Source organism: Orycteropus afer, unplaced genomic scaffold (assembly GCF_000298275.1).
Source record: "Orycteropus afer afer isolate SDZICR_OR568_19922 unplaced genomic scaffold, OryAfe1.0 scaffold00084, whole genome shotgun sequence".
Taxonomy (NCBI): Eukaryota; Metazoa; Chordata; class Mammalia; order Tubulidentata; family Orycteropodidae; genus Orycteropus; species Orycteropus afer.
The window spans coordinates 3,515,829-3,541,339 of NW_006921671.1; the positions used below are offsets into that span (position 1 = coordinate 3,515,829).

A 25,511-nucleotide genomic window follows, 5' to 3' on the forward strand; every position below is an offset into this window, starting at 1 on the left:
GAGATAGACATTATTGCTATCTAACTTAGGGATGAGAAAAATGAGCTTAGACACTCTAAACACTTTGCCTGTCGTACCAAAACTAAAAGTGGCAGTACCAGGATTTGAATACAAAACATCTAAACCATTGATAAAGGAAATGATTGACAAGTCCCTCTCTGTTTGCTGCCTGAAGTGACCTGTCTTGTTATTCGTTTGGTCCACAGTTTCAACAATTTAATTACACCTGGTTAAGACTTATTAAGCATGGAGAATGGTGTTTAGCCCCCATCCCTGACAAAGGAGCCCTAAGTCTGCACCCTTGTGATAACAGAAACAAAGGGCTGAAATGGCTGCATAAATCAGCATCACTCTTTCATCCAGAACTGGTAAGCAAAATATTTGTACCTCCTCTTTACCACAAATTCAACTTTCAGTCAAATAGGATATAAAACACTCATTGTCAGCTTTCTCTCTCGGAAGCTGTGAATGTGTTTGTGACAATACACAGTGCAAAAGTTCACACAGAGAGACGTATATATATTTTTGTAAATTGTCAAGTCCTTTATTTTCTTTCACAAAATTTCTTTCAAACCGATTATTTTAAATAGACCTCACCAGGTTCTTTTAGTTACATTGTTATCATCATCTTTGTTTCAAAAGTGATTTGCTTCAGTCAATCAACAATGCAAAGAGAAGGCTTATTGCTAGAATTGATTCTCATTGTGTGCTGGAGAAGCTTCTAGGGAGAGGATATTGGGGAAAGCAAGAAGAGTGTGCTTTCGACAGACCTACTTTAGTGTGAATCTGATTCCTCATTCTGCCCCTTTTCTGTATAAGGATACTTCTTCACATTCCCTCAAGTTCCTGGATGGGCTCTCAGTAGTGGGCTGCAGCCTACTTGCACAAGCTGGTAGGCGCCGACTGAGTGCATCTCTTCCCAACTTTGCATTCAATGATATCAGATCGATAACCTAAAATCAGCCATGGTGGGAGTATTTACACCACAGACATCAGTAGGTGCTACAAATCAGTGCATGTTTCTCCAGAGATCCAGTTGTTAATATTTGTCAGAACACCCCATCTTCCCTATTCACTGTCAAAGTCCTTTCAGTCTTTCCCACTTATATTTTAACATACAAAGTCATAACCTTTGGTGTTGGGTATTTGGGTGATGGGAATAATTTCAGGTCTACCTTCTCAAATTTCCTAATATCTCATCTCAAGTAGCTATCAAGTCCGCTGAATACATTGGGTATATGAAGACCACCATTTTGCCTAGATCTGGCCCAAAAGTAAATACACTTTTTTACTTGGGGCGCCCCCATCCCTTTTCATGCCATAGACAGTTACTATTCTCTTCATGACTTTTTTTTTCCCCCTCTTTAGGGCCAGAATCCATGAGCCTGAACTATACGTTCTCCAATCTTACTCCCATTAGATAGTCTCTATTCTATTTCAATTCATTCAGGATATTTTGTTATTATTATTATTATTTAGAAAAGCAGCTAAGAATTACTAATATATTTTGCATACTTCTGGGGAAATATATAAATATCTACTGAATAAATTATATCTTACCATCTCTTTGCCCCTGTGCCAACGATGAGAGAAAAAGGGAGAAAGAAAACAAGAATAAGAATATATTCCTTATTTCCAGAATTATTAGACAAGATTTCAGGCTAGTGATGAAAATTTTGGGGAGCAGAGCCATTAAATCATATAGAGCTTATTTATAGATTGGTTTGGCCCTACTGAGAACTTGTCTTAATTAGCTGTTTTTTATACAGACCCAACTTTGATCGCCTTAGATATTAAGTTTATTTGATAAAGAAGATAATTGAGCTAAGTTAGCCCAGATTAGAAAGCTGTTCCTCTGCCTTATTTGTGTCCATGACTTTGTGATATGTTACGTAGCTGCCTTCTGCCTTCATTTCTGACCTTCTAGCTTTAGATGCTTCTGGGTGTTAAGTGGATGAGTATCTTGGCAGTTGACTTCCTTTTGTCTTCATTTTTTCAGTAGCATTTAGACTAAACCTCCTCAGTTCCCCCCAAGACATGTAATCTTAAAGAACAAAAGAAATTGAGAATATCACTATGGATAATAGCAACATGTCTCTCCATTTAGAAAGGAGTAAGAGTTGGGAACTTCATGGAGGGAGGGAGGGAAGAGTGAATTTGACCCTGGTTACCAAAAGCTTATTAAAATTATACACTTCTGAATCGGAAAGTAAAACGTATTCTCTAAGTCAGCCCTCCAGATATGCTTTTGGGCTTTTGATTGTGGCCACCTCAGAGAAAATAGTCTTACAGGTGCACACAGAAAGTGTGTCCATCCACTTGTTTTTACCACTGATTCCTGCAGCAAGTGTCTTTGGCTAGGGACAAGTTATTTAATTATCTCTTTTTTTGTTTTTGTTTTTTACTTATTTAGTTTCACTCCCCATTTACCATCCCCAACCCTAACCCAGTCTCCTCTCCTCCCTGCCCAGTAAACCCCGCCCCTGTGCCCCTCATAGTTATGCACTCCTGCATGTCCTGCATTTAGTTATCTCTTTATAACCTACCTGCAAAGCATTGTAAATAATCATCCAGAATGATTTTGCTCAAGGCCAGCTCCTTGAGCATACTCTAGCAGCATATCTCCAAAGTCCTGCAAGAGTGACAGTGTTTTTGCAGAAACACCTTGAAAATAATTATGATAGTCATTCTGTTTGATAAATATTTTAAGTCTTTTAAATATGTATATAATTAATCCCGTCGAGTCAGATCCAACTCACAGCGACCCCTCCTTGGATTTCTGAGGCGGTATCTCTACAGAAGTAGATTGCCCAGTCTTCATTGCAAGGAGTGGCTGGTGGGTTTGAACTGCCAGCCTTCTGGTTAGCAGTCAGAAGCCTTAGGCACTATGCCACCAGAGCTCCCTAATATCTTTTAAGAAGTCATGCATAATTGAAAGGATTTATAGATGGAAAAATTATGAAGTCATGAGCAAGTGCTAAGTAGGTTATCTACCATCGCTTAGAGATTCAATAAATATTACAAACAACAATAATAATAAAAACCACAACCATTGAGTCAGTTCTGACTCATAGTGACCCTATGGATGGAGTAAAACTGCCCAATAGGGTTTCCAAGCCTATAAATTTTTACAGAAGCAGCCTCCCTCATCTATCTCCCAGAGAGTGGCTGGTGGGTTTGAACCACCAACCTTTTGATTAGCAGCCAAATGCACCACTGATACATATATTACAAATAATAGAACCTCTGAAATACCCTTGACTTATTTTTCTAATGACATCTGCATTTTCTGAACATCAGGCAGAATGTTACTATCTAAGATTATGGTAGAGAATTTGTAAATAAAAAGCATGTTCTAGAATTTTATAAAACAAATTAGCATTTTAAGTCCTGGATTAATTAAGAACTTAATCAGTTTTTATGATGGTATGTGGTTTTTCATTTGTCTTTTTTACCACTATCAATGAGGTATCAATCATTCACCAAATATAGTAAATATCATCTAGAATTAGTCCCGTTAAATAATATTATTATCAGCTGTACTGTCAGAAAATTCATCTTTTACTTTCCAATGAATTGAAAATTCTCATACCATAGAGAAATATGAAAACTTAGTTTGAGGCAGAGACAAACTTAATACTTTCCAAAGCCTGTATTTGTATTATTTATTTTGTTTAGAATTCCTAAGGAATCAAAAATGTAATTATCTTTTATTTGTAATAGTTTCCATTCCTTTACATCTCAGTTGTCAAATTCAGTCTGTGACTCATTCCCAGATTCCCTTTCTCTCCAGGTGAATCACATTGTTTTTGAAAACTATCATCAGTTGCTATGCTTAGAAGGCAATTTTCCTCAGAAGACCTTGAAGGCAGCTCCTTGTGACCCAATGAAGCCAAATCAAAAGTGGAAATTTGAAAAATATTATGAAGATTGAAGAGGAACTAATTTTTTTTTTCTAGTAAACCTATTAAAACCAAAAACCAAACCCACTGCTGTCAAGTCAATTCCAACTCAAGGCGAGCCCATATGCTACAGAGTACAACTGAGCTCCACAGAGTTTTCATGGCTGTCATCTTTGCAGAAGCAGGACACCAGGACATTCTTCCACATTGCTGCCAAACTTTTTCAATAAGCAGCCAAGCACAAAGAATTTGTACCACCCAGGGACCTAATAAACCCATTCAGAAAAAAAAAAAAAAAATGGATCCGAGTCATAGCGACCCCCCCTTGGGCTTCTGAGGCAGTATCGCTACGAAAGTAGATTGCCCAACCTTCCTTCTGAAGAGTGGCTGGCAGGTTTGAACCACTAACCTTCTGGTTAGCAGTCAAAAGCCTTAGGCACTGTGCCACCCGAGCTCCCAATAAACCCATTAGATACTGTAAAAATAACAGTAAACTATGGGGACTGTATATCTCAGTGGTAATTTTCAATTTCAATAGAGTCTGAATGGAAGATTGAAATGTCACAATATTTGGGACACAAAAAGATAACTCAAAGAAGCAGTTCAACTTTGGACTAGAGTCCTTCTTCAGAACTGTGTAGCCTTTTTAATCACCTCTTAAGCGCCCACCCCCTCTGGAACTCACCCTGCAAATTTTCCCCGTGTAGTCTTAACAGGTCACTGGAAATTGAAACAGAAGCACTACGGAAGCACAGCAATACTCATTGGGGCTGTGTTTGATAGAAACCAGCTCTTTAGGTACATAAGTAGCTATAATCAATGAAAACCTAGTTCTTTGTTATTTTTTAATCACCAAAAACTACTCGAGCTCCTATGGCAAGAAGACCTCAGAAATGCACAGCTGTCACCTTGGTGAAGTATTTGTACCCTACATATATGTCTGCCTAACTTTTTGAAATGTATTGATATGGATGGTAGAGTTCAATCTAGATTACCACTTAAAGTCTTTTCCCAATCTGAGAAGAGACCTTCAAATGCTTCTTCAATTCAAAGTACAAGCATTGCTTCAACTTCTTATTTTGTGCTTTTAAACCTTTAAAAAATTTAAAAAAAAAAAATCTGCACCAGCAACTTCCTAGACTTATATGGATATTGAAAAAAGAATAAAGAGCTAAAGGTCACAACACGTTGTAGTAACAAAAAGTAATTTAATCATTGAACAAACTTTAAAGTGGGACCAAACCCAAGGAGTCAAAATAAATAAAGTGGAAATAGAGTACTGAAAAGTATTACGTTTCTTTTGTATGACACTAGTAAATTACTATTTAAGATTTAGCAGCAATCACAGTGATAAAGTATTCTAAAAATTGGCTATGAAAGATTTCAAAGCAGAAATAAGGAAAGGAAACATAATGAAAGAGGAGGACAATGAGGTCAACAAGCATCAGGAAGAGAGGGTCAGGAAAAAACTGTCCCAGTCTGGCCAAAGAAGGAAAGTTTGAAAAATAAGAGTCAAAGTGCTAGCTGTGGGCCCAATGACAACACTGACAATTTTAGGAAAAAGTCACAGGAAATATTTCACTGATTCAAATACAGCTTGTGATCTTAAGTATGCCAATTTTATATATACTAGAAAAAATCCTTTACATTCATTTTAGTAAAAGAAAAAAAAAATGCCCAGAAGACAAACTACTGTCCAAATATCATGCCACACCACTTAGTGAGAGAACCAGAATCAGTAATTGAGTCTTCAGAGACCGTGCTCATTCCACCATCACAGGCCACTGGCCTAAGCAAATCGGCTTCATAGGACTCCTAAGAAAGGGACCCGTAAATCTTTTTGCTGGAGTGTGTTCTTAAAGATTTGTTGTTGTTAGCATCCCTCAAGTTGAGTCTGCCTCAGCTTATGGCAACTCCATATGTAACAGAATGCCACCCTGCCCAGTCCTGCACCATCCATATGACTGGCTGCGGATCAGACAGCTGTGATCGATAGGACTTTCCTTGGCTGATTTTCAGAAACAGATCACCAGGCCTTTCTTCCTGGGGTCTTTCTTTCTAGACAATTTTAGTCTCTACTGAAATTTGTTCCCTATCGTACTGACATGCAAACCTCTACAGACAGACAAGTGGTGGTTGCACAAAAAGTCCACTGGCCACAACTCAAACCTGATTCTTCCACATGTATGGAAGGTGTGAATTTTGCCATTCAACCACCAGTTTTCCCTTCCCCTTGCAAAGAATAGCCTCCCTATATGCTTATTACTATAATCAAACCTACTTTCTGTTGAACAATTAGTAAAACTGGGCATCTTTAATTCTGACTTCCTATTTTACATTTTAATTCCCAATTAAGTATACAAAAGCAGAGTTATTTTATTTTATTCATATAGATGACATTTCAGTTAAGAGAATGCCTGAAAAATGAGATACCAAACCAAAACCAAATGCACTGCAGTCGAGTCGGATCCGACTCATAGCAACCCTTCCTTGGGTTTCCAAGGCAGTATCACTATGAAAGTAGATTGTCCAAACTTCCTTCCAAGGAGTGGCTGGTGGGTTTGAACTGCCCAGCCTTCTGGTTAGCAGTCAAATGCCTGAGGCACTATGCCACCAGAAAAATGAGATAATACTTATCAAAATAGCCTATATGGCAACTATATGGTGGGGGGGGAGCACAAGCAAGTTGCCAAAGGATTAGTTGAGTTACTGACCAACCTGAATATACCAGGTGCTTCCTGTAATTATTTAATAAATGAAAAAGGTTAAAGGGTTTTACCTTAGTCTATAGAATATCTTTATACCCAAAAATAGTTTCCACAAAGAAAACTGTTCAGAGCAACTGTTCCATCAACTCTGTTCAGAAAAAGATAAATGATATTTTGGATGAATACATTATACACTTACCTTTAGGTATACCAGCTGGAAGAATTTGAATGTTTTTCTCAAAAGAATGTTCTATGGTTTCCTCAGCATATGCTCTTCCTGACTTTACCTTGGTGAGCATATTATATGAAGCTATTTTTTAATCTTTATTGTCAGTATAACAAAGGATTGTTTTCATACATCACATATTTGTTCTTGGATAGAATTTTAAAAACACTTTTTACCATGTATTTGCTCAGTTATTCTATACAAGGATCTAATCATTAGTTAGGCATTGCTATGGGCCTAACCAGGAGAGTATTAACTAATTGTTAAATCCACTACCAAAATTTTCCAACACTTTTATTTTCAGAAAACTTTATTAAAGGCATAAATGATACTATGTGTTCTGGTACTTGTCACGATAATCCTGGATGGTACACATGAGAACCCTAACAGCCCTAGATTCAACAGGGAGCTGTATTATTGGGGTTTTAAAAATTTTCTTAGATTGACTTGATTATTGTCTTTTAGAAAATTATCTATTTGTCGTGTTACCTGGAACATACTGGTAATCTTGATAATATTTGACTGGGTTTATTTGACCAAAAGATAACTTACTAAACCATCTATTAGAGTGTTTCTGAGACTATCAGTGTACTGAATTCCTTTCTCTTTCCCACAGTTACCCAGAGCTTCCACTCCACTCCCCTAAATGATGGCACAGCTGTTGTTTGGTACAATCACATTTTATCAACAGCATGAAATTTACCCAATTCTGCTTGCTGACATTCAATAGGCTGTCATTCACAGGGATACAAACCACCACGGGCCATGATCACAAAGTACTGTTAGCTTCACCACACCAAATTAGAAACATTCTCTTAGATATTAAAACACCTTGCTTCAGGCATCAGCTTAGGGATCATAGAAGGACATTAGTTACAGCCTATAGGAATTCAATTTTGCCAGTCAACCTAGATTTCATTAATTCCTTCAAGTAAGTTTCAAAGGGCCTTCATGCAAGAGAATGGGATTGAGATGCACCATATTGTACCATCTTTACTTGTTCTAACATCTGTAATTCAACTTCCAAATTCAGAAAGCAGAAAATAAATTATGCTTCAGATGAAGGTCCCATTATCTTGGTCAAAAACAAGGAAATTACAAAGGATGATAGGGAAATGGAAGGGACCCAGTTATGATTGATAACCTACTAGGCACAATATGTGCTCACTGCTCTGCACAATTTAGTGAGGGGGCGGGTTTCATTTTCTCCATTATTTAGACCAGAAGATGACTGACCATTTGGTAAACTGGCCATGCTGCTATGATTCTTTTATATGTGTACACACACACACACACACACAGATACCCCTTAGCTATTGACGTTGTTAGATTCCAAAGGCCAGGTCATCTTGCAAAAATCAGCATTATGAGAAAATAGAGAATGACCACAAAAGATTGCAAAATGGAGGATGACTACATCATCACATAACTGCCAAATTATATCATTACATAACTGCCAAACCACTGAAAATCATGGTCCAGCCAAGTTGACCCATAACCTTAACCATCACAGCCAGAGTTACTTGCATCTAATATCTCAACATTCAATACTGCCAGATGCATGTCATTAATGTGCAAAATAGTTGGATGATATATTTTTCACTCTTGTCATAAATGCAAAATATTTGATAGTAATATATTTGATAAGTGAAGAGTAGAGTGTGTGTGTGTTTGTGTATGGCAGTCAACTCAGGTGGAGTCAGTTAAAGTCCCTTCATTGCAGATTATTGATGCACAGGATGAGGTGGAGTCAAAACCTCTGGTCATGATGCTTTATAGATAGTAAGTAGAGTCTGGGCCCATCTACTCAACAACTCAAGTATAGGCTTGAGTGTAGCTACCTACACCTGCTTTGCTACAATCTGTCTCCTTGACCTAAAGGCTTGATGTGTGTTATTATTAATCATCTCCTGGAAGAAATATGAGAGGTAGAAGTGGACATGCAGGAGGTTGTTTCTCTGTAAATAGTAGAACCAGTTCTTTCTTGGAACACTAAGCAAAGCTGACAAATTCCTAAATTGGAAAATGAAAATATAAAGAATCTTTTGATTTAAAGCACAAATTACAACTTTTAACTTTATTTCATTGAGTAGATTGTCACCATAGTACTTTTGTAACTACTTTTGCATGGGTTACTCAACAACTGCTCAGATCAAAATGTCTTAAAATTAGAAAATGAACACTAACCAAAGTTATTGTACAAAATACTTATTTTTAGCAAATAACTATTTCATATTAAGGGTTCAATAATCTATATTAAGCATCGTATATCCCTGATGAGGCTTAATGAATGGTATTTCAAGTGGTGGTGGTGCCTGAATCTAAAAGAAAGAAAAAAATATCATCACACTAAGCAGATGTAACGCCTTTGTTTTCACACTAAGCAGGTTCAATGCCCCTTTCTGATCTAAAGAAGCTCTGGTAGTGCAGTGTTTAAGGTATTTGGCTGCCAATCAAAAGGTTCAAACCAAACCAACCAGCCACTTTGTGGGAGAAAGATGAGGCAGTCTGCTTCCATATAGATTTACAGCCTTGGAAACTCTGGGGAAATTATTTCTACTCTGTCCTATAAGTATCTCTGTGAGTTGGAATCAACTCCATGGCATTGGATTTGGTTTTGGTTTTGAATCTCACAGCTACTATTCCAATTAAGATCTCTTTGCAAATTTATATGAATCTTTGCTTTGCAAACACACAAAAAAAATAATAAAAATTTCTCATTTTCCAACAAATAGAGCAACTTTAAACATGTTGAGATTCTGATGATGACTGTTACCATCAAGTAAGTAACAAGTAATTTTCCTTAAAAAAGGTTTTGTACATTGTGGAATGATAGATGATATTTGCCAATTCAAGGATGCTGGTCATATATATCTATAAAAATCAAGCCTTTATATTAGAAGTTAGAACTAATTTTTTATTTTTTATATCACACACAGATTGTCTTTACTTGACAACTTAAAAATGTATCAGTCTTCATCAACTTGTATCTATAATTTCTTCATTTGATACATTGAATTGGGAAAAAGAAAAACTGGGGGCTTCTACTTAAAACGTAAAGAAAATTAAGAATATTTGAAATATTTTTAACCCTCTTTTAAGTATATATATATTTGACTACATCTGGGCTTCTGGACAGAAGTGTCACAAGTGGACTACATTTGAGGTACCCTGGAAACTCTTTTCTAGATTTCAAAGGAGTAATCCAACTCTAAATTGTCAAGACATTGGTTACTTAGTTTAGAATTATGCATATGGCTTAATTCTTCTTTAAATAGCCACCCAAATTTTTCTAATTTTGATTGTTATAGCAAGTAGGCTTTAAAACAAGTGGAGATCAAGATCATATTAATGAATTTTATTATTGATTTGCTGATAAACACTTGTTAGTGGGAGAACTACATTGAAATTATGGAACATAATATAATTTAGAGTTTATTTGAACATTTTTAAGTACTAATTTTTCTGCCGGATAAGCTGAAGTTATTATTTTAAAAAAAGGAGCTAAATACGTCACTTTAAATTTCTGGATATAAATCCAGATGACTTTTCAAACTCATTTCCAAAATTCCTCCAGAGCTGGCAGTAAGTAACTAGAAGTTACCCTTTGATTTTGTAGTTGCCATGTTATCTGGAAGATTTCTGCTGCTCCTCAGTAGTCATGTCATTGTGTCTGTGTTGATTGTATGGCCTAATCACTTCATGTTCTTCATGAATTGTATAAACATTTTTATTTATTGTCTTCATATTTATTGTGTTCTGTTACTATCTGATATTCTAATATTGGCAAATGTTTACTATAAGTTTTGACATTACTTTTTATAGCCCTCTTGGTAGAGCAATAAAAGTTCAGGCTTTAAAAGAAGTGGCTGTCTTTCTCATGTGATCAAACATATTTCTTCCTTATTATACTCTGGTGTTTCATGCTTTTCCATAATTTTCTATTATTACTTATTTTAAGTATTTTTCCTATCACCTTGAAAAACTTAAATGTCTGTTCTACATTTGAAAATATGCCAAAAGTACTATCCATGTAAATAGGCAGAAATAATTGCCATGAAAGTGTCACCAAGGTTTAAATGTATTACCTTGATGACTACAAAGATATATATATATATTTTTTTTTTTCAAGTAGTTGGAGTTAAGCCTCTAAAATAATACCTCAGATCCTATAAAAAATATAGAAAATTTCCATGTACATTATATATCTATTTACTGGAAAATATTTTTGCAATTTCAAAAGCTGAATACAAACATTTTAAGAACTTTTTAAAATGAATAATACAAATGAATTAAAATGGGATGGTCTCTTGATTTCGAAAGAGTCTCTCATTGATGGTCTTATTAGCTACTGATATGCAAGAGTTCTACATTTCAAAATGCAAGTAAATAAAATAAAGTCTAGACACAACAAACAAGGACACAAACTTTTTGAGAGCAAGTTGGACACAGTATTTCTTTATTTAAAGTGTTAACAAATATCTTCTGGCATATTCTGTGTATTCAAAGTACACATTTGTAGTGTCACAGAAATAGAGCTGTTATTAATTCTTATTCACCCTGCAACTAAGAAAAACAAAAAATCAATGTAAGAAAATATCAGCAATCCCAAAATAAATCAATTCTTACTTCTACCAGGTACCAGAGCCCTTTTTACCACCCCTGAAACTTGAACCATAAATGGTCAGGTAAATCTGAATGACCAGTTTGAGTTCTTCATAATTTCTCACATGAGTTTCAAACATTTTAAATGTCTCCATGCAATCTGAACCAGACCTTTGTTTTTCCTAAGTTAAAAAGAATCTAACAGCCATCTATCACCATCCTGTCACTGAAGGTCACTTAATCTATGGCCTTGATATAAGATGGCAGTATTGGGCAATGGGCACCAATGACAAAAAATAATTTCAGTGCTCTTTTGCAACTACATTGCTTTATCCATGAGCATTAAATACTCACTAATTGAACACACCCTAAAATAATCTTCATTGACAAAATATTTCCAAATTCATTAATCATTTGACAAGCACACAAAGCTGCAGGGGGGTGGGGCCCAAGCCAGGTTGCTATGTGTTAAAACCCCATAAGAACTGGCTTGCCTTGCCAGAAGGCCATAAACTTACTTCCACTCTACTAAAGTTCTACAGGAATATATCACCTTTGCTGGAATAACTCAAAATACATGTTGTATTAGTGGTGGGTTAACAATATGGTACAATTACATACTGTGATTTAAGTTAAGTAGAAAATTGTAAGGGTTATCAGTAATCCAAAAAAGAAAATTGGCTCTCCAGGTGGAAAGATTTAGAAGATCTAAATTAATCAAGAAATTGTCTTAGTGAATCAATCTTTCACCTGATGTTATCAGTAAAGACTTTGGCTTTATTCGGAAAACTTGTATTGTGAAGAATCAGATCTTTAGGTTCTGTATTGATTAAGAACTTTTATTAAGTCCATTTATAAGCTCTCTGAGGAAATAGAATCCTGACATCAAAATTGAGTCTTAAAAAATTCAACTAAGAGTACATGATACTGTGGAAACGTATAATATGACCAGGATGAATGAAAGGAAATTGCCATTAGAATGGGTGGGATTCGTCACACATAAATAAGCAATAATCTAAGAAAGGCTAACCCAGGATTTTTCACAAAATGAAAAGGAAATAAACAAAGGGTTGAATAGTACAATGACTGTATTACATTTAGACAATAAGGAATTGTCTTTTTATTTGCAGGGCCAAAAATATCTTTAACTGTGGTGACAGAAAGTTCAGGATTATATATATGGAAGCATGAAATGAAAAACTGTGGAACAAACTATCTATGAAGAATATAAATACACTCTCCATTTTCATAAATACACAATATTTGACATATTGGTTTGAATGACACTCCACAAGCATATTTTTAAACATCTAGATTTGGGCTGAAGTCCAGTAAATTATATATTCCCAACAACTAACAGAGCTTTGTCCTAAAAATACATACTTATACTCTACTTTGAAAACATTCTAAGATAATTATTTCCACTTCCATAGTGACTAGTACAGTTATGACTAGAGTTGTCTCAGGTTTCTAAGGAAGAAAATTATTCTGAGAAGCTGTTAGTAAGGGAAAGGATGGTAATACAGAGAGAGGGGCATTTTCTTAAAAGCGTGATAAAGCTGTCGTTTTCATTTTTAATGACTTTAACTGGTGTAGACAAGATTTTATTTTCAGCCACAGAAATGAAAGTATGGACTATAACTCTTTAGTCTATTGCCCAGTAATTTTCTAGTGTCTCCTTTGTATCTAACTCACAATGGGTTTAATTCAGTTTGACAGCATAAAGCCAACATTTAGCAAACAGAACTCTCCCTGCTGACAATTGCTCAGCCCTTGCACTGAGAAAAATGCAATGAATGGTAACACCTAGGGAGGAGGCCTATAGAATTTTTACTCTGTAGATGCCAAGGAAAACCACATAAAATCGATCTTCTTGAAGAGAGCAAGAAAGAAAAAGCATCTGGAAAATGTATTGCCAGTCTATAAAACCATGTTTAAAAGTAAGAGAGGTTTAAGAGCAGATTTTCCGTCACTGCCAATGCATACAAAGAAAGACATCAAAAGAATGATCGGCATCATTCAGGTAGTCATCTTTTTCACTTGATGACTACGTTTCCCAGCATTAACCTCTTTAAATCCAAATCATGGCAGAGTCCCCCAGTGGCACTGACCATTTGGTGTTTGTTACGTAATGCTGTATTAGTGAAATTGTAAAAAGCAAATGCCCTAGAATGAATTTAATCTCTCTTGATATAAGATTACCAGACTAAATGCTGTCTAGCGTTATTTCCACATTATTCAACAGTGAAACCGAGAGTAAGTTTCCATGTCTTTAAAAGGAATGACTCAAATAATGCATCCAAAGGTGCATCTCAGGAAATGATAATTAGCTTTTGCTTCAGTAGACATGAGAATTTCTCAGTTCCAGTTAGTTTATAAATGCATCATGGATTCAAATTCATCAATTCTTTGCTTGGTGTTCCCCTTCCTGATTTTGCGATAGGATATTGTATTGTATCTTGAATAAGCATTTCTGGAGATGTCATTCTTCTTCCCTAAAGTTGGATGCTCATCTGGTGTCACAGGTTGGGAACTGGGGCTGCTTAGGGGGGAGTCTTCACTTGCATCCCCTTCACCTTTTAATTGAGAGCCTTCTTCATTTTTTTTCTTAAATTCTATCACTCTAACTTCATCTTCATCATCATGGCAATCATCATCATCATTATTAATTTCTTCATCCCAACCCTCTTGCTCCTCATCATGTTTAGAATGCAACATGTCAACTTGGTTAGGTTTCTGAAATCCCAACCACTCAATTTCAGTTGCCTCGTAGGCTTTGTTTTTACTGTCCCCGTCTTCTCTTTCTTCTAGAGGTTTTTCAAAACTCCTTTCCTTCTGTCTAATTGTTTCTTGGTTATTGCTGCTCAAAGGAATCTTCTTCCACTGATGCCCTGTAGCAAAATCAATTGGTAGTGAGATGTAGAGACTCCAAAATAGCCACCTATTATTCTCCAAACTACTTTTCTGGACAAGAATTTCCCAACATGTGTTTTATGAGATATTATTCTGTGGATTACTAATTTTTTTTTTTTTTACACAATAGAAAGGCTTTCCAGTCAAATTAGTTTGGGGAAATACTATATTAAATGCAGTTAAATTAACTTATTCAGAAGTTATCAGGCCTTTAAAATGCTTATGGATATTGTAACTCCAAGAAAGAAGCCAACAAAATTCATTTGATTATAAAACTCTTTTTTTGTGGATTATTATTTGTAATGAGACTTGTGCTCCCAGAGACATACTTAAAAAAAAAAATCCGTCTGTCACAACTCAATATATGAATATGTAAAATAAAATATTTGGATCTAATTTTATATACCCATACACACATATACACACACACACACTCACATTCCTCAAGTAAAATTAAAAAGGTGCCTCAAGGGGAAAAAAAAAAAGGCTTTGTCCCAATAGTAAGACCAACTGCTGGTGTTTGGTCATACTCAGGTAGCACGCTCAGAATTTGCCACTGTGCTTCTCAGAATTAACCTAAAATAGCCAGCTATGCAGGAGAAGCAGAGGGCCACAGACGTTCAGAGCCATATACTGTACTAACCTAGGCACTAAGCCCGCCAAAGCACACAAATATAGTGTAAGCTTCACCATGGATTTCAAGAGAGGCAAGATTTAAGGTTCACATTGAAGTCCTATCTGCATAGTGATAGGTTAGCTTGCTGTTTTAGACATATCGCTCAAGTCTAGGTGACTGACAAATTTTGGTACCATGTAGTGACTTCTAAAAGGCTTAATTTATGGCAATTTCCAGTTTTAAACAGATCATATCAGTATACTATCAATAATATGTATTAAACAAGCCACTCCTCGGAAGGAAGATGGAGCAATCTACTTCCATAGTGATACTGCCTTGTAAACCCAAGGAGGGGTCACTATGAGTCAGGTCCGACTCGACGGCACATAACAACAACAACAACAACAGAGTTTGTTCCCTGGGCTTTTAACTCTAAAGAATTTTTGTGGTAAACTTTGGTCCATAGCATACATGATTCAAAAATGTTTTCTGGGTTCTATCCCTCATTAGGCTTGGGCTCACCATTCTCTTTCCACACATGCAGGGCCATCGAGTCTGATCCTACTCATAGCGACCCCTCCTTGGGTTTCCAAAGTGGTATCACTACAGAAGTAGACTGCCCAACCTTCCTTATAAGAGCCTATAAATAAGGTGAAAGGCAATGTTGCTTTTTGCCCTTCCCCTTTCTGGGAGCTCTGGTGGTGTAGTGCCTAAGACATTTAAGCACTAACCAGAAGGCGGGCGGTTCAAACCCAACAGCCACTCCTCCCAAGGAAGGTTAGGCAATCCACTTCCAAGGTTGGTCAATCTACTTCTGTAGTGATACTGCCTGGGAAACTCAAGGAGGGGTCGCTATGAGTCAGATACAACTCCATGGCGGTGAGTTTGGTTTGAGTTTGGTTTACAATCTTCTATAATCACAGAAAAGATGTTCACAAATCCATTTACATCCTAGGTATTTTGCTCTTTTCATTTCCCCAGCTCTTGAAATTTTATTGTAAACTTGCAGAGAAAGAAGCGTATACACCGGGATTAACACCTCTGGCTACTTACACATAACTCTTACCAGATTGTTAGTGCCAAGTCAATGTTCTTTACATTTGAAATAAGTACACTGTTGAGCATTTGTTATAATCTTAAGATACCTTCTGTTTTGTCTTTTCCACAAGATCCAAAGAAACTGAACTTTTTGCTCATACTCATGACTCAAGCATGGGGTTGTCATACATGAAATTATTTCTAGAGTTTAAGTTACATTTTTTCCTCAATATTTTTTACCATCACAATATTTTTTTTTAATCTGAGAGTATTCTCTTTAAAGATTATATAGCTGTTTGCCATTGTGAAAATAAAAGGCACCAAAATCTATGCTCCTATCTATCATCCAGGAAAAACATATGCTTCTTCTAATAAGAAAGTATTAACTCAGGGAAAAATTATCTGATGAAACTCACTCTAAAAATCCAGACTTCTTTCATTCTTTAATCAGCCAAAGTGTGATACTTTATTCTAGAAAACTGTTGCATACAGTGGATTTTCTGATCAGAAATTTGACAGAGGCACTACCTGGAATATTGAGATTGCTGCCTCTGAGAACTTGACACATTGAAAGCATAAAGATTAGGACAAAGTGGTTATTTAGTTCATTTAATGAAGGTTAAATCTTATTTTAAAAAAAGAAGCAGCAGCAGCAGCGGTTAAAGCATTCAGCTGCTAAGAACTCTCTGGTTCAAACCCAACAATTGTTATGGGAGAACACTATGGCAGCCTGCTTCCATAAAGATTTACAGCCTTCAAAACTGAGGGCAGTTCTACTCTGTCCTTCAGGGTCGCTATGAGTCTAAATCAACTTAATGGTAAGGAGTTTGCTTTTGGTTCTCTGGTTTTAATTTTATTAAAGGAGCCCTGGTGGCACAATGGTTAAGTGCTTGGCCACTAAACAAAAGATTTGTAGTTTGAACCCATCAGCAGGAGAAAACACTCAGCAGTCTGCTCCCATAAAGATAACATCCTGGGAAATCCTATGGGACTGTTCTACTCTGTCCTACAGGGTCACTGTGAGTCAGAATCAACTTGACAGCACACAACAGCAAGTCATAAATTTTCTCTCAAAATGTAAAAATTTGACAATGACTTTTGCTCACTAAATTCTTCCTTAAGTGTCTATCCAATGAGCTACTGAATGGTAAATAGACCCAGAGTGAGAGGTGTCCCTGCACAGGGAACAAATGCAGGAAATTGCCAATCACATATTACTTGGCATATACTATTTTGTGTGATGTTCTAATATTTCAACCATCATCTGTTCAATATTTTGTCTGTAACTCCCCAGATATTAATCAAACTAAATGAGCTAGATCTTAACAACCTGACTTCACTTTTGAGATAAGATGTTTATGGCTAAAAGATAAAAAAAATAAATATTAATAAATAGATTTTACTTTGCACTTTATTTGGAAACTGAATGTAGACATCTTTTGAGAACAGACATCTAAAGAATTCATGGTTCTTACTCCATAGAGTTTATTTTAAATCAAATGTACTCACTTAAAAGCCCGTGTTCTTTTTGTTTTCCCATTTTCTGAAAGGACACAACCACAATTAACGTTATCACCCTAGGAGATTTTTTTTTACAAGAATTAGGTAAATATTTGGGGCTTACATCAAAAATCTAGCATTTTCTTACGGGTAATGCCTAACCCACCAGCCACTCCTCGGAAGGAAGGTTGGGCAATCCTACTTCCGTAGTGATACTGCCTCGGAAACCCAAGGAGCGGTCGCTATGAGTCGGGGCCGACTCGACAGCACATAACAACAACAACAACAACAACCTCCTCAGAAACCCAAGGAGGTGTCACTGTGAGTTGGGTCCGACTCGACGGCACATAACAACAACAACAACAATGCCTAAGGCATTTGACTGCTAACCAGAAGGCTGGTGGTTCAAACCCACCAGCCACTCCTCAGAAGGAAGATTTGGCAATCTACTTCCATAGAGACACTGCCTAGGAAACCCAAGGAGGGGTCACTATGAGTTGGATTGGACTCAATGGCAGTGAGTTAGTCAGTTTTTAAGATTACTTTAAACTACATGTCAATGGTAGACTTCTTTGAAAACCCATTTTAAGACATTGACAGTTCACAAGGTGCCTGACACAGATTTGGAAACATCAAATTAAAAAGAAATGTTGACATAGTGGACTAACTTAATCAGAGACATATCCTTAGGTCAAATCATGCCAATCAGCTGTAGTAATCTATGCAGCCTCGTCTTAAACCATCTGGAATGCTTTTTAAGGTGGAACAGGCAGATAAGTCAAGACTCCTTTATCTGCCCACAGCAGTGGGTACATTGTTGAAGGTATTGGGTGGAACGCTTTTGTAACCTCACAGTCACACAACATCCCATGCAAAAACTGTCATTCATATTCACTCAGAAAATTTCTGTGTACAAAATGGCAGTTCCGGTTACCTTCTCTGAAGGTCATATCATCAGCACTCGTTTCTTGGAGAGAAAGATCTGTGATAGCCTTATGAACAATAAAGACATCGTCTTCTGGTTTTTCTGGGGGGAAAAGACACAACATTTATATTTAAACATTTAAATAACTTGAGGGTAAATAAATGATCAACTTAGACTCTAGGTAGATTTCAATTTTAATTTTGATGACTGAAAATTACTGACTCATTTCTTCATTGGTTCCATTTATTAATAGGCATAATAATAATCTCTTTTAAATTGATATAAAATACAGAACCATTATTCAGACATTTTCTGATATATTTAGAAGAATTTGAAGGCCTGAATTCTCCTTGTTCAAACAATGAGACTGTTCATAATAATAAAAATTTTCTACTGTTATTGACAATAGTTAATATTTAACCAACACTTAGTACATTCAGACAGCATATATGAATTTTCTAAATTCTCACAACAACTCTCTGAATGTAGGTACTACTGTTCTGCTTTTTCCTAAAGTGAAAATTGAGGCTTTATGAGGCTGGGAATGCTGTCTGGTATCACAGAGCTATCAAACAGATAATTCCAGATTTGCACCAAGGCAGAGGATTAGTCCTTATACTATGCGGCCTCAGTAAAATAAGGTGCTATTTGTTTTGTTTTGTTTTTGATGTCCAGTTCATTCCTGTTACAACAGTTTATGAAACTGAGTGAGTTTACAAACCAAAACAAGCAAATTGAGGAACACAAAGGTACTTTACCTTTGAGGAATTTCTCATCCATAGACCAGTTGAGTAGCAGGGTCCCTTGTGATTTTTCACTTTCCTCCTGGTTTTCTTCTATGGGTACATCTTCAAGACTAGGGTCTGTCCTGTAGTATGTTGGGGTGCCATCTGCATTAGTCGCTTCATCCATTTTTGTAGTGATTGGTTCTTGCCCATTTTCAGGTGGTGCATCCCCATTACACTCAGCTCCACTTAATGTCACTGGAACATCTGTCATGATGACAGCTGAGTCTGATTTGGAGAAACTGAATGAGCAGATCGTTGATGAGATAAATTCTCTTGCCTTCAACTCCTATAATTTCAACTCCTACTCTAAGAATAAAGAAATTTTACTTTAATATGTAGTAACAAACTTCTTTTCTTAAAATTGTCCAAGCAGAGTTTAGAGCAAAAGCATTAGAATCTGTCAGATTTGCCACCAGCCCCTGAGTGTGAATCCAGCCAATCATCATCATCTTTGTTGCTTAGCAGTCCTCCATGCAGATTTAATGGCACCCTCTCGATTTACATAAACAAACAACCCTAGGCAATCAGGCTTTTGTGTTGGCATGTAGGGGGGACTTTCAGCTTGTCAGTCCCCTTCTGGGAACAGAGATTTTTGTCCCTCTTCATAATGGCCTTTTGTTATTTTCCTTGTAACAGGAGCCACAATTGTTCCACAGCTTTAATCCAAAGAGAATGACCACCTTGAGGCATATTAGTTCTGCGTAACCAGTTTAACATTTCCAAACAGATTTTGTTTAAGTAAAACCTCAGCTATTTTGTAGGGAACAATGGTCTTGTTTCTTAATTATTAAAGAACGAAACAGCTTATCAAAACTTGTAAGCAGGACAGCTTTATTGTGAGTGGTTCTGGTGGCAGATTTTGTGGGATGTTTGTGGGTGCCCAGGGAAGGACTTTTGCAAAGAAAACAAACAATCAAACAAAGATCTACCAAATTGCCAAACCAAAATATTTTAAAGTTTAGAGTCATTTATTTGGCCTATACTTCTTATCCTCAAGTCAATTTATGTCTACAGAAGCCCAATCCATCCTTTAAAACCTTACTATGATTTCCTACATGAAGGTTTCCCTGTCCCAAACAGAGTAATTCCCACATTCCTTACTGATGTTATGTGATGCCTGTAAAATTATATAGTACCAATACAGTCTGCCTTTGAGAGAAAGTGATGATTCTGTAAAACATCCGCTACCCACTACACCGTCTTTCTTCAGAAGGAAAGCATTCTGGAACCTTTGCCTATACTGTTCCCTCTGCTTTGAATGCCCTTTTCTCTTCTCAAAGGCAAGCCTTTGGTTTAACTAGTTCCTTTAAGTTCTTAGCTTTTAAGTTTATGTGTAATTTTCTTTAATAACACTTTCCTTGAACCACAGGACTAGGACAGGACTCCTGTTACACATTATCTTCACCCTTCAGAGTATTTTTCATATAATTAAATAACTAATTGCACAATTACCTGTGTAATAATAGCTCTTTACCCACCAAAACAAAAGCTTCATCAGACCTGGAACCATGCTTAGCTTGCATATTGCTGCATCCCTAGCACACAACATCTGCTTTGAACCAGGTAGGTGCTCAACTGAAAAAAAATAAATAAATGAAGTTGAATAAATTAATACATTTTACCTCTGAGAAAATAAACTTCAGACCCTCTAAAGGAAAGAAGAATAGAGGTTGGAGAGTAATTGCAAGTATGTCACATTCAGAGTTGTATCTGGTTCTGAACCCATTAGATCATTTACCAGGTGTGACAATATATGGTCCTTCTGGCATCATCCCCTTCTCCCATGTACATGGAAGTCATCTCTAGTGTTTACTAGAACTCTCTTCCTTAGCATCACTAATTCTTTCCTACTCAGCACTCTAAACTTTTCGTTGTTGTTGTTGACCTATATTTAAAATCTTTCTAACACTTACGTAACAGTTATATAACACTTATATACTATGCACTGTTCTAGTTGCTTGGCAAGTAGTAAATCATTTAATCTTCCTAACAACCTATGAGGTAGGGGATAGCTTTATTATTTTTATTATCCCCATTTTATAGACTAGAATAGTGAAGCACAGAGAGATTAAGAAATTTGCCCCAGATCACACAGCTCTTAAACCTACTGATAGGAGTTTGCAACGTAGATGAAGCCTCAGGCCATCCCTATCCTGCACTGTTTCTGTGGGCACGAGATCCAATTGGGTGCTGGCCTGAAGGCCAGCAAAGTGTGGTATCAAACAAGACTGATTGTTAAGACCTTCTCAAGAGAGAAAGGAGACTTCGTGGTGCAGTGGTTAAAGCACTCAGCTGCTAATCAAGAGGTCAACTGTTCAAAGCCACCAGTTGCTCCATGGGAGAACAATGTGGCAGTCTATTTCCATAAAGATTTAAAGCCTTGGAAACCCTATGGGGGTGTTCCACTCTAACTTACAGGGTCCCTGTGAGTCAGAATCAATTCCACAGCAGTGGGTTTTTTTCTCCAAGCACTATCAAATCTATAACAAAATATGAAAGAATCATTCACATTGGAGTAGCAGGATTTGAAAAGAAAATGATGTAAATATCCATGTTCCATTGTTCTGTTTGTCAAAGTATGTTGACAGGAAACTGCCAGAAATTCAAGTTGGACTCAGAAAAGAATAAGAAATGAGGATATCATTACTGATGTCAATGGACCTTTGGTGAAAGTAGAGAATACCAGAAAGATGTTTACCTGTGTTTTGTTGACTATGCAGAGGCATTTGACTGTGTGTATCATAACAAATTATGGATAACATTGCAAAGAATGGGAATTTCAAAACACTTAATTGTGCTTATGTGGAATTTGCACATAGACCAAGAAGCAGTTGTTCAAAAAGAACAAGGGAATACTGCGTGGTTTAAAATCAAGAAAAGTGTATGTCAAGGGTATATTCTTCATTTATTTATTTCATTATTTTATTATTTTATTGGTATTCTGTGTGTGTGTGTGTGTGTGCTTTAGGTGAAAGTTTACAGAGCAGAGTTTGTTTTACATTCAACATTACATGTACATTTAGTTTCACTCTCCATTTACTATCCCCATCCCTAACCCAGTCTCCTCCCCTCCATGCCCAGTAACCCCCCTCCCACCTGTGCCCCTCATAGTTATGCACTCCTGTGTGTCCTACATTTCCTCCATGTAAATGTTGTCCCTCTGGTGCCCTGTGGTTGATTGCTCCAAGGGATACATTTCCATAGAGTATGTGGGTGCATCACCCTAGGTTGAGTGGTCTGCATGTACATCTTGTTTACTATTGGGCTGAGATCCAGCCCCCAGGAATGAGTTTTATTCCAGGCCCAGAATGTATCCCAGGACCATACAGTATTGGGGGTCTCACCAGACTCTATCCAACTTGTAATGCTGGTCATTATTGAGTTTTTGGATTTTGTTCCATGTTTTTCCTCCCACTCTATCTGGGATCTCCAGATTTGATCCTTTCCTGAGTGGTTGGCATTGGTAGGCAGGCACCATCTAGTTCTTCTGGTCTCAAGGGCCATCATGTCCTAGGGCCGATTGCTTCCAACTTCCTTGTTTTTTTGCACTCTTCTTCACTTCCAACGATAGGAGACCATTAGGGAATCTTAGAGGCTGCTTGAAAGCTTTTAAGACTCCAGCCGCTACTCACCAATGTAGGATGAGAAACAAGACTTTTATGTATTTTGTTGTGCCAATTGAGTCTGGTGTCCCCCAATACTATGGTCCTGAGTCAGTAGATCTGTTGGATCTCTCCCACAGTGTCTAGTTGTCTGTAAGGGATTACTCTATGTCTGTCTTCTGTTGTTTCTGTAAGGATTGTGGGCATTTTGTATCACTGGTATCTATGTAAGATTAGCCTCAACTGAATCTATCCTTGGTCTAGAGTATACTCCTGTTCACTGACTCCCATCTGATCTTCTCAGATGGTTATGTGTTTATCTGTACCCTGGTGTTTGGTGTTAATGATAATGCAGTATTGTAGGCACACTGGTTAGTATTAGCATCTGTAGTCTATCTCCTATGTGCACAATCCGGTGTCCTCCCTTTTTCTAATGTTATCATGATGGTCACAGACTCTTTTTATACCATCCCTCCCCTTACCCACATCAGCATGTGGCCCCCAACTAGCCCAAAATTAATCCCTCCCCTTCCCCCCCCCCACCCTGGTAACCAACAAAGTGAGTTCCCTTTCTTAAGCAAACCCTCTTTGTCTTTTTATAGTAATAGGCTCATTATTTATCCTTCTGCTATTGATTTATTTCACTCAGTATAATGCCCTCCAGGAGCTCTGATAGCATAGTGCCTAAGGCACTTGACTGCTAACCAGAAGGCTGGCGGTTCAATCTCACCAGCCATTCCTTGGAAGGAAGATGGAGCAATCTACTTCCATAGTGATACTGCCTTGGAAACCCAAGGAGGGATCGCTATGAGTCAGGTCCGACTCGACAGCACATACAACAACAACAACAACAATGCCCTCCAGGCTCATCCATGTTGTGAGATGATTCACATATCCTTCATTGCTCTTGAACATAGCATACATTCCATTGTGTGAATGTACCATAATTTGGTTATCCATTCATCCACTGATGGGCATTTAGGTTGTTTCCATCTCTTTGCTATAGTGAATTGTGCTGCGATGAACATAGTGGTGCATATGTCTGTTCATGCTCTGCCTCTCACCTGTTTAGGATATATTCCTACTAATGGAATTGCTGGGTCAAATGGTATTTCTATTTTCAGTTTTTTAAAGAAACGCATACAGTTTACCACAATGGTTTTACCATTTTACAAGAGCAGTGCACAAGTGTTCCAATCTCTCTGCAACCTCACCAGCATTTGTTATTTTCTGTCCTGTTGAACTGTGCTATTATTGCTGGAGTGAGAGAATATCTCATCATTGTTTTGATTTGCATCTCTCTAATGACTAAAGATTATGAGCAATTCCTCATCTATCTGTTGGCCCCCAGCATATCATCTTTAGTGAAGTGTCTGTTCAAGTCTTTTGCCTATTTTTGAATTGGGTTGTTGGTCTTTTTGGTATTGAGATGTTGAAGTTTTCTATAGATTTTGGAGAGAAGTCCTTTATCAGATATGTCATAGGCAAATATTTTCTCCCAATCTGTAGGTTCTCTTTTTACCCTTTTGACAAAGTCTTTCGATATGCATAAGAATTTAATTTTTTAAAAGTCCCAGTCATCTGGCTTCTCTTCTACCTCCTGTGCATTCTGGGTTATGTTTGATAGTCTATTTATGCCATAAATTAGGACTCCTAGATTTGCCCCTATTTATCTTTGATGAATTTCATAGTTTTGGGTTTTACATTTAAGCCTTTGATCCAGCTTGAGTTTGTTTTTGTGCATTGGGTGAGGTATGGGTCTTGTTTCATTTCTGCAAGTGGATATCCAGTTTTGCCTGCACCATTTGTTAAAGAGGCTGTCTCTTCCCCATTTAATGGGTTTTGGATCTTTGTCAAAGATCAGCTGTCCATAGATGGATGGGTCTATTTCTGGACTTTCGATTCTGTTCCATTGGTCTATCTGTCTATTGTTGTACCAATACTATACTGTTTTGACTACTGTGGCTTTATAGTAGGTTTTAAGATCCATGAGTGTGAGACCTCCCACTTTGTTGTTTTTCTTCAGAAGTGCTCTGCTTGTCTGGGGTCTCTTTCCATTCTACATGAAGTTATTAATTGGTTTTTCCATGTCCCTAAAAACTTTTGTTGGTATCTGGATCAGGATTGCACTAAATGTGTAGATAGCTTTAGGGGTATTGACATTTTCACAATATTTGGTCTACCTATCCATGAACAAGGCAGGTTCTTCCATTTATGTAGTGCCCTTGTTGTCTCTTGTAGTAGTGTTTTATAGTTTTCTTTGTATAGGTCTTTTGTGTCTCTGGTAAGATTTATTCCTAGATATTTTATCATTTTAGTATCTATTGTAAATGGTATTGTTTTCCTTATTTCTTTATCAGAAGTCTCTTTGTTGGTGTAGAGGAATCCAACTGATTTTTGTATGTTGACCTTGTAACCTGCCACTATGCTGAACCTCTCTATTACTTCCAGTAGTTTTTTGTTGACTCTCTTGGGTTTTCTATGTACAGGATCATATTGTCCACAAATAGAGGCAGTTTTACTTCCTCTTTGCCAATTGGTATGCCTTTTATTTCTCTTTCTTGCCTTATTGCCCTGGCCAGGACTTCCAATACAATGTTAAATATAAGTGGTGATAGAGGGCATCCTTCTCTGGTTCCCGTTTGTAAGTGGAATGTTTGAGTCTTTCTCCATTAGTAATGATGTTGG

The 25,511-nt window shown here is 37.0% G+C and overlaps 2 protein-coding genes across 2 annotated transcripts in view; one reads left to right on the plus strand and one right to left on the minus strand.

The window, feature by feature from the left end:
* Positions 1 to 3,934, plus strand: part of GALNT5 (polypeptide N-acetylgalactosaminyltransferase 5) — an 84,630-nt gene extending 80,696 nt beyond the window's left edge. The window contains exons 9-10 of the mRNA XM_007941813.2: positions 207 to 368; positions 3,794 to 3,934. Coding sequence (XP_007940004.1) covers positions 207 to 368; positions 3,794 to 3,934 — 303 coding nt within the window. The remainder of the gene's footprint in view (positions 1 to 206; positions 369 to 3,793) is intronic.
* Positions 3,935 to 13,814: 9,880 nt separating this feature from the next.
* ERMN (ermin) lies at positions 13,815 to 19,432 on the minus strand. Its single transcript, XM_007941814.1, has 3 exons — positions 19,192 to 19,432; positions 18,443 to 18,535; positions 13,815 to 14,332 (listed from the first exon to the last, which is right to left on the minus strand). The coding sequence occupies exons 1-3, from the start codon at positions 19,430 to 19,432 to the stop codon at positions 13,815 to 13,817; spliced, it is 852 nt and encodes a 283-aa protein (XP_007940005.1).
* Positions 19,433 to 25,511: the final 6,079 nt, after the last annotated feature.